The sequence below is a fragment of the Glandiceps talaboti genome, chromosome 8 (assembly GCF_964340395.1).
Source record: "Glandiceps talaboti chromosome 8, keGlaTala1.1, whole genome shotgun sequence".
Classification (NCBI taxonomy): Eukaryota; Metazoa; Hemichordata; class Enteropneusta; family Spengelidae; genus Glandiceps; species Glandiceps talaboti.
In genome coordinates, this window is record NC_135556.1 from 11,032,806 (window position 1) to 11,046,087 (window position 13,282).

Genomic DNA, 13,282 nt, shown 5'->3' on the forward strand with positions numbered 1-13,282 from the left:
TATTTTCTTTAATTTATGTGACATAGGCAAGAGCGTTGACCATTTCTACCTGTCTCACCACTGGCACCAAATAGAAAGCTAGCATTGGTTTACACCAGGATTAATATGAAACTAAGCATTTTCACCTTGAGGGTAGCCTCATATTTAGTCGTGTGGCCGGGCGGGACGATGGTCAAAATTATCACACGACTAGACACTAGACTACCTTGAGGGTTAAGATGTAATTGGAGATTTCATAAGCACACTGAAGGTGTGTGAAATGGAATCCTAATTCCATGAATAAAACCGAGTTAAGATATAACATATGCATTTCTCCAGAAATGACAAGAGCGCCCTCTATCATCAGCCATTCAAAATAACAACTGCACATGCTCAGTAGCTCTCATCCTTCGACAAAATGATGCACCAACAAGAATACAGTTGAAATTAACTTTAAATTCTTCTTTTTTATTAAGATTCCTTTTTTTTTTTTTTTTTCAATCAGAGGTATAAAACTTTGTAACTAGTAACACCAAAGCAAACAAGTCCTGCCAAGCAAACGCAGTCCTGCAACAGTCTTCTGAAACTTGAAAACTTCTTATTCCAACAGTGTACTCAAAATCTGGAAGGAATAAACCACAATAGTTCAGTATAATATATATATATACCTGAAGGTTATTGGATAAACTACACATCTCACCCTGGGCGGGACGGGTGGGAACTGTTATATCTTAACTCGGTTTTATTCATGGAATTAGGATTCCATTTCACACACCTTCAGTGTGCTTATGAAATCTCCAATTCCATTTCACAAAACCTCGTTAAGATATAACATATGCATGTTTAAAGCTACACTTACTATTTGCAAACGGTCAAGACAGCCTTGGTGAAAGCTGCTGTTTGTGCGTTTGAACCTTTTGCCTGCGATTCCCTCAAGTAGAACCTTCTAAATGTAGATGATTTTGACCAGTTTGCTCTAGAAAGGATATCATTCATTGAAACCCCTTGACCCTTGGCCTTTGATGTAGAAGCAGATCTAGTTGAGTGAGCCTTGAAGATACCTGTATCAATTCCTGCTCTATTCATAACAGTTTTTAGCCACCTTGCTAGTGTACTACATGACACTGGTTTATGTGGTCTGACATGACTTAAAAACAGCTGTTCTCTGTTGATTCCATCAGATATCTGACGCCATGTTTTGGTTCTGTCAAGGTATGTCTTCAGACATGAAATTACGCAAAGTGACTTAATGCGAGGATAGCTAGTAAATGTAATTTGACCCAAAGGGGTACTACGGTTTGATTTAGTAAACATGTAATGTGATGACTTTGTGAGCTTTGCCAGATTGAATGTTATGGTGTCGCCTGAATCAACCATATTTGACACTTGTAAGTTTTTGAGTTCTGATTGTCTTCCTGCACTGGTCAAGGCCATAAGCATGCAAAGTTTCAGTGACAGGTCCTTCATGTTTAGTTTTGGGTTCCCACCCACTTTCAAATATTTGAGAACCTGATCCACATCCCAAGTACCTGAATATCTAGGTTGAGGTGGTCTTTGATTAAATACAGCTTGCAGCATAGTTTTGACTTTTGGGTGTTGTCCAACCCTGAAACCATCAATAGATGGGTGAAATGCTGATAAGGTTGATCTGTAAGTATTTATGGATCTATACTCGTATCCCTCACTGAACAGGTAAGTTAGGAAATTCAGGATATCCCCCAAAGAGGCCTGAAATGGATTAATTTGTTGTCTACTACTCCAGCTACTCCATTTTCTCCAGGAGGAGTTATAAGATGTTGATGTTCCATGACGCCATGCATTTGACATAAGCTTGGCAGTTTCTTCCGAAATTCCCTCTGAAGTGAGGGATTTCCGGAAACCTTCCAAGCCGCTAATTTCAGTGTTCCGGTCTTTAATAGCGGATGGACTAGCTGGAGTGGTGACACCAAGAGTTTGGGGAACCCTGGTAGGAGAATTGGGAGTTCGATGGACATTTCCACTATCAAGGGAAACCATGCCTGGGTGTGCCATGTTGGAGTTACCATGACAACCGTTGCCCCTTCCTGCCTTATCTTGGACAGGCACCTCATTATTAGTGCAAATGGAGGGAACGCATAACCGTTCATGTGCAACCAACTGATCTGCAGGGCATCTGTTGCTATAGCCCCTGGGTCTGGTTTCCATGACACATACTTGTTTACCTGGTGATTCAGTCTGGATGCGAATAGATCTACATCTAATTTCCCCATCAGATTGTCCACTATTTGAAATATGTTTGGGTTTAGTTGCCAATTGCTGGAATCTGTCACATGACGTGACTCCCAGTCTGCTACAACATTGTCTACCCCCGGGAGATATTCTGCACTGAGTTGAATGTCGTTTATCAGGCAGTATTGCCAGATCTCTTTCGATAACTTCACCAGAACTTGTGACTTGGTCCCTCCCATTTTCATGATGTATGCCACTGCCGTACGATTGTCCATCCGTAGGTGCACATGAATGTTTTGCTTTCCCTTTGTGAAAGTTCTTACAGCAAAGTTTGCTGCAAGGAGTTCCAGATAGTTTATGTGATGGCTCTGTTCTTGGACAGACCATGGGCCTCCTGTCCTTCCCATGTTGCATGTTGCCCCCCACCCCATTTTTGATGCATCGGTGTCTATTATAATGTGGGGAAAGGGACTGATCAGGGTCTTCCCATTGCTGTCTCCCAAGTGGTCTATCCACCACTGCAGTTCCTCCTTGCACTCCTTTGTTAGGAAAACTTGTGCCTCGTAGGACATGAAGCTTATCAGGGTTTTTGTTTTGGCCATCTGAAGGAATCTGCACTGTAATCGGGCAGGTACTACTGCTGCCATTGAAGCAGTCATCTTCCCTATTACCTTTGCCAATTCCCTCACTGACACTGTCTGTTTCTGAACTAGATTTGCACAGTGTTTCACAATTTGAGTTATCTTGTCCCTTGGAAGAGACATCTTCATTTCGACAGAATTTATGGAGAACCCTAGAAATTCTATTGTCTGTGAAGGTAGTAAAATGGACTTCTTCCAATTTACTACAAACCCTAGATGTTGGAGGAGGAACAGCAGGGTGTCTCTGTCTTTTAACAGGTTTTCCTTTGATTGGTTTAACAATAGGATATCGTCCAGGTATATGATCAATCTCATGCCTAGACGTCGCAATGTTGCTATAATTGGTTTCATTAACTTTGTGAATAGCCGAGGGGCTGAAGCCAGGCCGAATGGCAGACATGTGAATTGGTATAATTTGTTCCTCCAAGGGAACTTCAGAAATTTTTTGCAATTCGTGGCTACTGGTACTGTAAAGTACGCATCCTTCAAGTCTACCTTGCACATCCAATCCCCTGGTTTTAGGAGATCTTTTAACATATGTAACCCTTCCATTTTGAAGTGGTTGTAAGCAACATAATTGTTTAGGCACTTGAGGTTGATCACTGGGCGATTGCCCCCATCTTTTTTGGGGACCAAAAAGATATTGCTTACAAAATCCCCCTGTTCCCGGACAGTTGGCTCGATTGCTTGCTTGCTTAGCATGTCTGTTATTTCCTTGTCTATAAGAGCACAATCGTTTTCTGTGAAATTTGGTTGCCTTGGGAGGCAATATTGTTTTGGAACAGAAGAGAATTCGATTTGGTGACCCTTCACTGTTGAAATTATGTACGGGTCCCTTGTAAATCTTTGCCAATTTGTTGCAAATTCTTTTATACGTCCAGCTTTGACTGGACTCTCTGTCTCCCTGGTGGACAATTTCAGTTGTTTTATAACAGGGTGAACATTTTCCTCCAGCACTTTTGGTGGGGGACTGTCCACAACTTTTTGTGCTAGCAAGCTTTGCGTCTCGAGACAATTCTCTAGTGAACAAGAGTCGCTTACCGTTAGATACGTACCTGGTTTTTTTCTGTTGGGACCCTCCTTGTTTTCTGAAGGAGTTGAAACTAACTCGGCCCCCAAAGTTGTGTCCACCTCTTGAGGGCCCTTGGCGAAAGGGTTGGTTGCCTTTCCTGGCCATGGGGAACTTTTTCTTCTTAAATGACGTTGAGGGGCCTAATTCGTCAGCTAGTTCTCTGGCTCGCTTCCGAGATTTTGCTATCTTGGATATCACCCTCTCAAACTTGTGTCCAAACAAACTTTCATCTGGTTTTTGCAAGATGTCATTGTGCTTAGACAGGATTGTCCTGGACCGTTTCACATCCTTTGTCAACTTAGTAAGGACTGACAATCTGCGTTGATAATTCAAGGATACATTAGCCTGGCCAACTAAAAGTACACTTTGATCTAGTAATGTCAGTGTCTCATCTAAATCCAAACTAGGAGAAGCACTCTCAGTCTTTGCTACATGCAAGTCACTCCACAGTTTGGTGAGAGGTGCCATTGTGTTCAGTATTTTCTGTTGAACTTGACACAGTGATCTATCAATACCTCTTTCACTGGAAATACCCTTGGCTTGAAACAGAGTATCAATGTATCCGTCTACTTTACGGACTTCAAGAGATTCAGTCTCTGGTAATGGATGCACTTCCAATATATTTTCTTGCAAAGTTTTGTCCTTGATATACTTTGAGAAGTGTTTATCCACATAATGTTGCAAGTTTTTGTTAAGCTTCCATGCTGATTCATTCACTTCTGGGTCATACATTTCATATAATCCCTTCGACAGTTCAGGTGACCGCGCGCCAATTTTTTCGCGGGTTCCTTTTGTCCTGTCAAAATGGCGTCTGCTAGTGACGTCACTACTAGCACTGCTGTCACTGTCCTCAGAACTAGTTGATGATTCTGAGTCTGAAGACGTACTTGAATCAGATTTTTCTGACTGAGATCTCGAGGAAACATTGTCCTCTTCATAATGAGAGTCACTTAGCCTCAATTCTTTACGAGGTATAGTGAAACCTTTCAATTTACGGCGTTTTCTATCACCGTCGTCTGCAAGTACACGTATAGTGTTAGAAGTACCGTTACCTTGCTTGTTGGCTTTGGTTTGGTTAACTTCATCTCCACTCAAGTTTTCTTGAGCTCGAGAATCTCCTTGAACGCTAGAGTCCTCCCTGGACTCATTTGCGTGTTTTGCATCCGATTTCGGCATTGGATGCCTAGTTAAATGGTTAGATAATACTTCGATAGAGTGAGCACCTAAATAAGACGGTCTTCACTCAAGGGCAGCCATTTTGGAGAAGGATGAGAGCTACTGAGCATGTGCAGTTGTTATTTTGAATGGCTGATGATAGAGGGCGCTCTTGTCATTTCTGGAGAAATGCATATGTTATATCTTAACGAGGTTTTGTGAAATGGAATTCCATTTAACCAGACATCCCTGTGTGTACTTCACTAACCCTGTTATAACGTCATACTACTGGATGGACGAATGGTCCTAACTTTACTCACTATTTATACTACAGTTTATGCATTGAAAAAAGGGAGACTGTTTAATATATATATTACTACACCTATTACATTGAAATAATGCATACATACACATACACTCCGTTCTCACTCTTCTTCCGTATACATCTCTCGTCTAAAATTGGTACCATATGTGCATTTATTACAAAAGCACAAAGTAGGTTTTCTGACGTCAGAATCGAAACTGTCGTCTGCAAGAAGAATCACTTTGAAGCTGATATTTAACTAAAACGGACTAATACATACATTGAGAAAACTTTCTACTACATATTGATAAACCTTACTATGTTTTCTTTCCTCGAAATAATGATATAGTTTTTTATTCTCTTTATCCATCAACGTGACAATCATTGAACAAATCCTGATATGTTGGTATTGAGATCCATGTTTAGCTAGCGCCAGTCATCAAAGTCTACACACTCTTTATGCAATACACTCTGTACACAACTCATAGGAACCACGGTTATCAAAGCAAGCAGTAATTTACAAGCGCACCATTTTACAAGTTATGGTCATCTTTCACTGGTATGTGGGTGGTAAGTAGGTAAAATCTAGCTCCCATATATAGCGTAGAATGCCTGCCAATATTCGAAAATACAATATTGCAATGACTATATGCAATACTGCAATGACTATATGCAATACTGCAATGACTATATGCGATATGACTACATGAGGTGACTACATGCGATGTGACTACATGAGATGACTACATGCGATATGACTACATGAGATGACTACATGCGATGTGACTACATGAGGTGACTACATGCGATATGACTACATGAGATGACTACATGCGATATGACTACATGAGATGACTACATGCGATATGACTACATGAGGTGACTACATGCGATATGACTACATGAGATGACTACATGCAATACTGCGATGCGAGATGATGACATGATATGTGGCGATTTTGTAATGACGTTATGCCATTCGTAGATTATTCAATACGCATAATACGAGTATTAATATGAAACAGGCTAGGGAGTACTATTCAGCATGTTGCACGTGGTAAGGGGTGGACCATTTGATATCCTGGGGGGTTGGAAGATTTCGGGGGGAAAAATGCCAAATGGATTTGCTTGAAAAAAAATCAGGATATGAGAGGGTGATGAAAAAAAAGATGGACCACTGCTGCCAGAAAAAAAAATGTCTTGGCAGGGAAATGATGCACAGGTTCGAGTATACTGTTCAACTTGCTCGTACCTCTCCAACCAGGACACTTGTCAAATCATGACAAACAGTTTCAAACACATGTCAGGGACCAGTCAGATTCGTTAGCCTGTGGTACATATATATATTTGTTCTTGTCTCTGTTTCTTTCATAAATGGTTTAAATATTACTTCATGTAAGGGTTCAAACATAACTATACATAAAATTATACATTTAAAAAGTTATATTTACTTCAGCTTTTCGATGCTTGGCAATATATATCTCAGAGGCTATGAATAACCTAAAAATTGCCTAAATAGAAACAAAAAACTGCAGATCTGGCGGGAGTGAACCCCTTGGACTCCATCACCCCAGAGGCCACTCATTCGTTAAACCAACAATAAGATTCACCAAAATTGGGGAAAAAAACTTGAAAAGCTTCTAGGGGAGACCCCCTAGGACCCCCATAAGAGATAGACATGTCCAAGCCTCAAATCAAAGTTCTTTCCTCCAACTCTTACTGTCAAGATGCTTTTTACATGTTAGAGCTGTCTTGTAAAATTTGTAAATTATTGTCTGAAAGTGTCTGTGAATAGCCTAAACATTGCCTTTAGAAGTAAAAATCCTCCAGGGCTTCTGGGGGGAGACCCCCTAGAACCCCCCCCCCCCCCATTCACACACTCACACAAGAGGTGGACATATCCCAGTCTCAAAGCTCTTCCTTCTACAGCTTACTGTCAGATGCTATGAAACTTTATTCAGGGGGGTCAGTGACTTTTTGTTGGCCCAATGGAAAAAAACACTGACACCCCCCCCCCCATCGCCCAAGCTCAGGAGAAACTGACCGGTCTATCTGAATGTTTGAGCTCACCAATCAAGTTTCCGATTTGTATTTTCAGTGTGTCACCATACCATGGCATAAAAACTGTCAACGATGTTTATTTAATTGAAAATCAAACATGTATGAAATATGTAGTTTTCTAAATATAATCTGTGTGTGATAGAACAGCATCTTTTTACTCTCTGTATTACCGTGTGCCAAAACCAAACAGAAAATTGTGGCAACAAATGTAGGTGTTCAACTTTGACGTAAAAAAAATCCGGATATCTCAAAGAAGCAAATAAAAAAAAGTTGCAAGCATAGGCGAAGGAAAAAAAATAATTCTCAGGCAAGCAGGTGGGAAAAAAATAATGACTCTCAACCAATCTTCCAAGCCCCCCCCCCCCCCCCAGGATATCGAATGGTCTACCCCTTATGCATATTGAATAATCTACGAATGGCATAACATCATTACAAAATCGCCGCATATCATGTCATCATCTCGCATCGCAGTATTGCATGTAGTCATCTCATGTAGTCATATCGCATGTAGTCATCTCATGTAGTCATATCGCATGTAGTCATCTCATGTAGTCATATCGCATGTAGTCATCTCATGTAGTCACATCGCATGTAGTCACCTCATGTAGTCGTATCGCATGTAGTCACCTCATGTAGTCATATCGCATGTAGTCATCTCATGTAGTCATATCGCATATAGTCATTGCAGTATTGCATATAGTCATTGCAGTATTGCATATAATCATTGCAGTATTGTATTTTCGAATATTGGCAGGCATTCTACGCCATATCCCATATTTATTGTAATGAGGTTCCTATGAACATTACAGTACCAAGTATGGTATGCATGCAATATTTACCAGATTTCGAACTGGTGTCACCATGACCAATTCCCAGACCTTAGCAAAACATAACATAACTACACGATTTGTGCAAGCGTAGTGGCAATGGCGTGCATGGCTTTGCGTTTATGTCATGGCGACATTTCGAATATGCAAATACGCCAATCGCACATCTTGCAGACGACCAACGCCGACAGCCTCCATTTTAGCATCGACGTCATTTCCGTTTTGAGTCAGCAGATATTTGTAGAACACACATTCGTTGACCGGGTCCTACAGTACGTCATCAATATCTGCGTATGGTATATATGGCAGCCTCATGTCGTCATCCTCATCACGTAGTATAAGATACTCCTTTTTCTTCAAGCAACATGAAAATTTCGTCAAAAAGAAATTGCCCAGAAGGTACCTTTTGAGAAAAGTGCAAACAAACCGAAGGGTTAAGTTGTGACTAGAAATCTTTACTATATGCGAACGACTCGAATAAATACATTAAGCCTTCTCTTTGATAGTACTTATTCGTACTAAAACAAGAAAATAAACTTTCATCGCAATAAGAAGTATCTCTGTTTCGTTTGGCTTTTTTCCACCAACCTTTTTTGTTTTACATAACGATTTTCATGGAAATTTTCTCAGAGGAAACATATTTTCCGATGTAAACTAACTCGTTATTGTGACTTGCACGGACTTCTAGACAGCTACAAAAAAATTACGAAATTTAGTTTCATAAAATAAAAACAGTCAACGAGCCGCTATCACAACAGTGAATTTCTCCTACCTGTACGTCCCAGCTATGACAAGGAACAATAAGTTCACGGAATGCCAGGCTTTCAAGTGATGCTGGAACCTCTTTGAAGAGAACGTGTATATATTAAGACCCACATAAATTGTATCCTCGAGTACGTGATAAAAATTATGAATAGCCCACACTATTAGTATAGTCTTGTAAAATCTACCTATCGCGGGATAATTATCCTTGTCGAGGTTTGAGGGCGCTCTTCTATAGTTTAGGATATACATAAGTGTCGTAGTGGTCGCTAGTTCAATGGGCAAAACGATGTAATCAGATGCACCTGGTCGTGATGAGTCCGTAAAGTATACTATAAAGTAATAGATAATGAGCCAAACGACAAGAAAACTGTCTTTGTAAAAGAAGAGCTTCCTAACGACAATTCTCACAGTTTCTACAAAGTTAGGAAACGTTTGCTCCAGTTTTAGATGGATGCAAATCCAAATAATGGCTACCAGGGACGATGCTGCCGGCGACACCGGCTGAACGTAGACGCGATACGGTATGAGAGTGAAGTTTTGACAGTTGGTTGTCGTAGATCCATCTGTAATCATACAGCCAATGAATATGACGCACTGAATAGTACTGGACAGCACTTTGGCAATGATAAGAAAAAACAAAATAACGGATAACCCAATCCAGTGGTTTTTATCCATCTTATCACAACAATCTTGTTTGTGTTATCTGGAAAACAAAATGCACACAGATTACCAATTTAAGAAATTCTCAATGCTGACAGTTAGACTTTAAAAGGCATTGATCGGTATCATCCTTTCCTGATAACATCGCCCACAACGGTTGATTTTTAAGTCTACTGACACGTAAGGTTTACAAGAAATATATGCGGTATGCTAGAATCTAACAGCATTTTAATAGCTTGCATCAATAGTATCCATCCACATGTTACCATCTTACGTGGAATTTGTAAAAGTGTGGCATCACTACACCAAGCAGTTTTTGATTTTATAAGTTGCCATCATTTTCTCAATAATGTCAGAGTTTATAGTTTTATATTGTTATTTGTTGTTGGTATTGTAGAATTCGTTTCCAGCTGTACCAATCACACACATATATAGTCAAAATGTAAATTCTTGTATATCACTTTACAACTGTTATTGCCAATGGCACATACCCATTACGGCACAACGGCCATCAAATACTTCGTAATAGAACTTAAACCATTCCGAAACAAATTGTGACGACACTAAAACAGGAAATTTGCAGTTTCGTCACATGTCGTCACGTACAGTCTCTCTATCTTGTCGACGCTCGTAAACATCGCTGATCAGCTGTGATCATGATGGCGTTCATAGACAGCCAAGTGTATTCATCTCGTGTACCCTATTACTAGAACGAGACTTTGCGTGGTGCTAGATGACATCTCTTTATCCAGAGATACATGTATCAGCACTATAAAAATGTCAATCAAGGCCTCAATGCGCATTTGCTTAGGTAACAATCTGTTTAGAGCAGTATGTCAATGCTGCCTAATGTGAGTCGTTCATTATGTATGCAGACGAGGTCGTGTGACCATGGCTGCATCGAAAGTGGGATGCAGTACTCAATATAATGAATGGGCAAGGCACAAAAGACTGTGGTCAAGGCCACTGACCTTAACGGATGAATGTAAAATCACATCAAATGTCTATCTGTATGTCATACATAGTGATATTCATCACAACACTTTCGTGATCAAGGTCATGATCATTTAGAGTCAACGATACCATCCGAAACGTGGGCATTGTCAACAAATGACAGTTACAGCTTTCGGTTCCGGGTAGAATTTGAATGTCAATACATCATTACATGTACATGTAGACGTTCGCCGTACAGGCTAGTCTGTTCTACAATTTGTGTGTGTCTCTGATCAAAATCTGAACGCCACACTTACCTTACTGTACACATGGTGGGCGAGTATTCGTAGAGACTCTAGAATCAATGACCAAACGACTAACGTTTACTGCGGAGTGACTGGTAACACGTAACTGTACAGATCTCAGTGTCATTTCATTCATACACAAATGCAGTCATGTCTCATGAGCTCAGGGCCGGCCAAGAGGCTATCGGGGTTACGAGCATGCGTAGAAGAAGCTACATTGTTTGCTCTCACTGAGTGTACGAGCATCTGATATTACACAATTTAGTAAATGTGTTTGTAGTATATGGGAAGGCCAGTATTTAATATAATTGGTCCATTTGATATGTTTCATGTATATTGACAATAGGAACATGCAAAAATAGCGACATAGCAAAAAAATGAACAACAGTTACTATAAAAAAACCAAATCTTGATAAAAATAAAGCTACATTTTGAGTATTGTAATAACCTCAGGCTGATCTACCGATTTTTTTCTCTCTCCACATTATATGCTTAACAGGAAACGTTCACTCGTTATTAATTTCAGCAAAGACATTTGCTATTTTGGCGCTTTCAGACTTAATTCACACATGGTCACATACGTCGTAAAACCTTGATTTGAATACACGACTGATTATGCATAGTTTTGTTCAGTTAAACACGTTTTGCAATCTAATGAATATCTGATGTTACTCACCAGAAGGGAATTTGCATGTAAAACCTTTGCATCTGCCAAAAGATGTGAAAAACCCCCCAAAGCCTTAAAAGACAATATTCAAAGTCTTCTATTAAACTATGAACCTAGTTCCTAAAATACGTACGCGTTACTATTACTACTACAATCGTAACGCGCAATCATAGGAATAGACAGTGGAGGGGTTGTCCTGGAGGGGTGATTGAACTCGTTTGAAAGTCATTTTGGAGCTGCATCTTTCCGTAATCTTAATCTCGAGCTTGTTTCTAAGGGCGGTCGTACTTGATTGCATGTTTCTCCTGACCCTACCGATCCTATTATTTCTTCAAGCTGATGAAATTAAAAATAATCGTCCCTCTACGGCAGGATTTTACATCTATTTATACGGACTGATTTATAAGTTCCATATGCATTTCTTTCTACATACATACATACATACATACATACATACATACATACATACATACATACATACATACATGCGGATTGATTGAAATATTAATAACGGTTAATTATTCAATTAATTAGTATATTCATCAATTCTTTTAATGCTTGTTGAATCTACTTTCGTTTGACGTGATTTTGCATTCTTGGATTGAGTATTTTAGATAACCCATTTTTAGTATGGACCATGTGTTATTACATGTGTTATTACACATTTCGGCAATTTTATTACATGTTTTTTCTGAAATTTATTACAAATATCGGCAATTTTTATTACATTTGTCGTTCATAGAAATTATTACAAATTTCGGCAATTATTACAAATGTCGGTTTTATTATATGAAAAACGCGATTTTTATATCGGCGTTATTACAAATGTCGGCAATTATTACAAATGTCGGTTGTACATCCCAGTTCTGTACCCATCTCCCAGCCAGTTGATAACAAGAATATGGACAATAAAAGATTCTCACTTTTGAATGATGTAATTTGTACATTTAAGCAGATGAAGATTTTACATGCACAAAAGGTAAAGCTATTTCATGAATATTGACCGCTTTCGTCAATTGAATGAAATCTAGTAACAGTACATACGAGGCAGATTCGTGAAGAGCGCCCTCTTTAGTTTAACGAAGAAACACGTACATAGGACAGGTGAAGAAAACACGCTTACTGAGCTATTACATTGTTAACGTGACGTTTTTTCTATCACTCAAGATCCTCTGCCGTAATCCAAACGACCGTAGTTAATCAAAAGAATGAAGATTTGTTGTATTCGTAAATGTTGAAGCCTCTAAACGAAAGTGAAGTAACATTCATCGCCGAATATATAATTTTCTCCCTTTTTACCACATTAATGTATGTGTATTATCCATCAACTGTAATTAATCGAATTTTATATGACAAAATAAGAGGAATACTGTCAGATTTGTTTAAAGTAGAGACATTTATTATCAGAAGTTATGACCAAGGCGTTAATGTGCTGAAATGAGGGTGTCATCAGTAGCTTTTAAGTCGCCATAATAAATGAAAATTGGTGAAACTATTTTGAAAGAAGATTTATTGATCCGATTATGTATCGACAGATGTGCCCTTTCCTTGGATTATACCGAGGATTATCAAAATAATATAGCATCCCGTTGATGTTGTTGAATTGCTTGTAAATCATCCCTTTAAATGTCACGACATTCAAATCTGCGAGTAATCAAAATAAGTTTTCTTTAATTTGGATTGACAATTTAATGACAATCGTTAG

The 13,282-nt window shown here is 39.2% G+C and overlaps 1 protein-coding gene and 1 long non-coding RNA gene across 2 annotated transcripts; both read right to left on the reverse strand.

The window, feature by feature from the left end:
• Window positions 1-500: 500 nt before the first annotated feature.
• Window positions 501-5,233, reverse strand: LOC144439453 (uncharacterized). The gene is made up of 2 exons (XM_078128740.1): window positions 3,884-5,233; window positions 501-601 (listed from the first exon to the last, which is right to left on the reverse strand). Exons 1-2 carry the CDS (start codon window positions 5,074-5,076, stop codon window positions 595-597), a joined length of 1,200 nt encoding a protein of 399 aa, XP_077984866.1. The 5' UTR covers window positions 5,077-5,233; the 3' UTR covers window positions 501-594.
• A 2,962-nt stretch (window positions 5,234-8,195) lies between these two features.
• On the reverse strand, window positions 8,196-11,071 carry LOC144439474 (uncharacterized). Its single transcript, XR_013481101.1, has 3 exons — window positions 10,923-11,071; window positions 9,020-9,715; window positions 8,196-8,650 (listed from the first exon to the last, which is right to left on the reverse strand). It is a non-coding gene; the product is annotated as an uncharacterized LOC144439474 (long non-coding RNA).
• Window positions 11,072-13,282: the final 2,211 nt, after the last annotated feature.

What these genes read in the sequence shown, in the direction of transcription:
- LOC144439453 (XM_078128740.1), bottom strand. Translation starts at nt 5,076, where the DNA reads ATGCCGAAATCGGATGCAAAACACGCAAATGAGTCCAGGGAGGACTCT.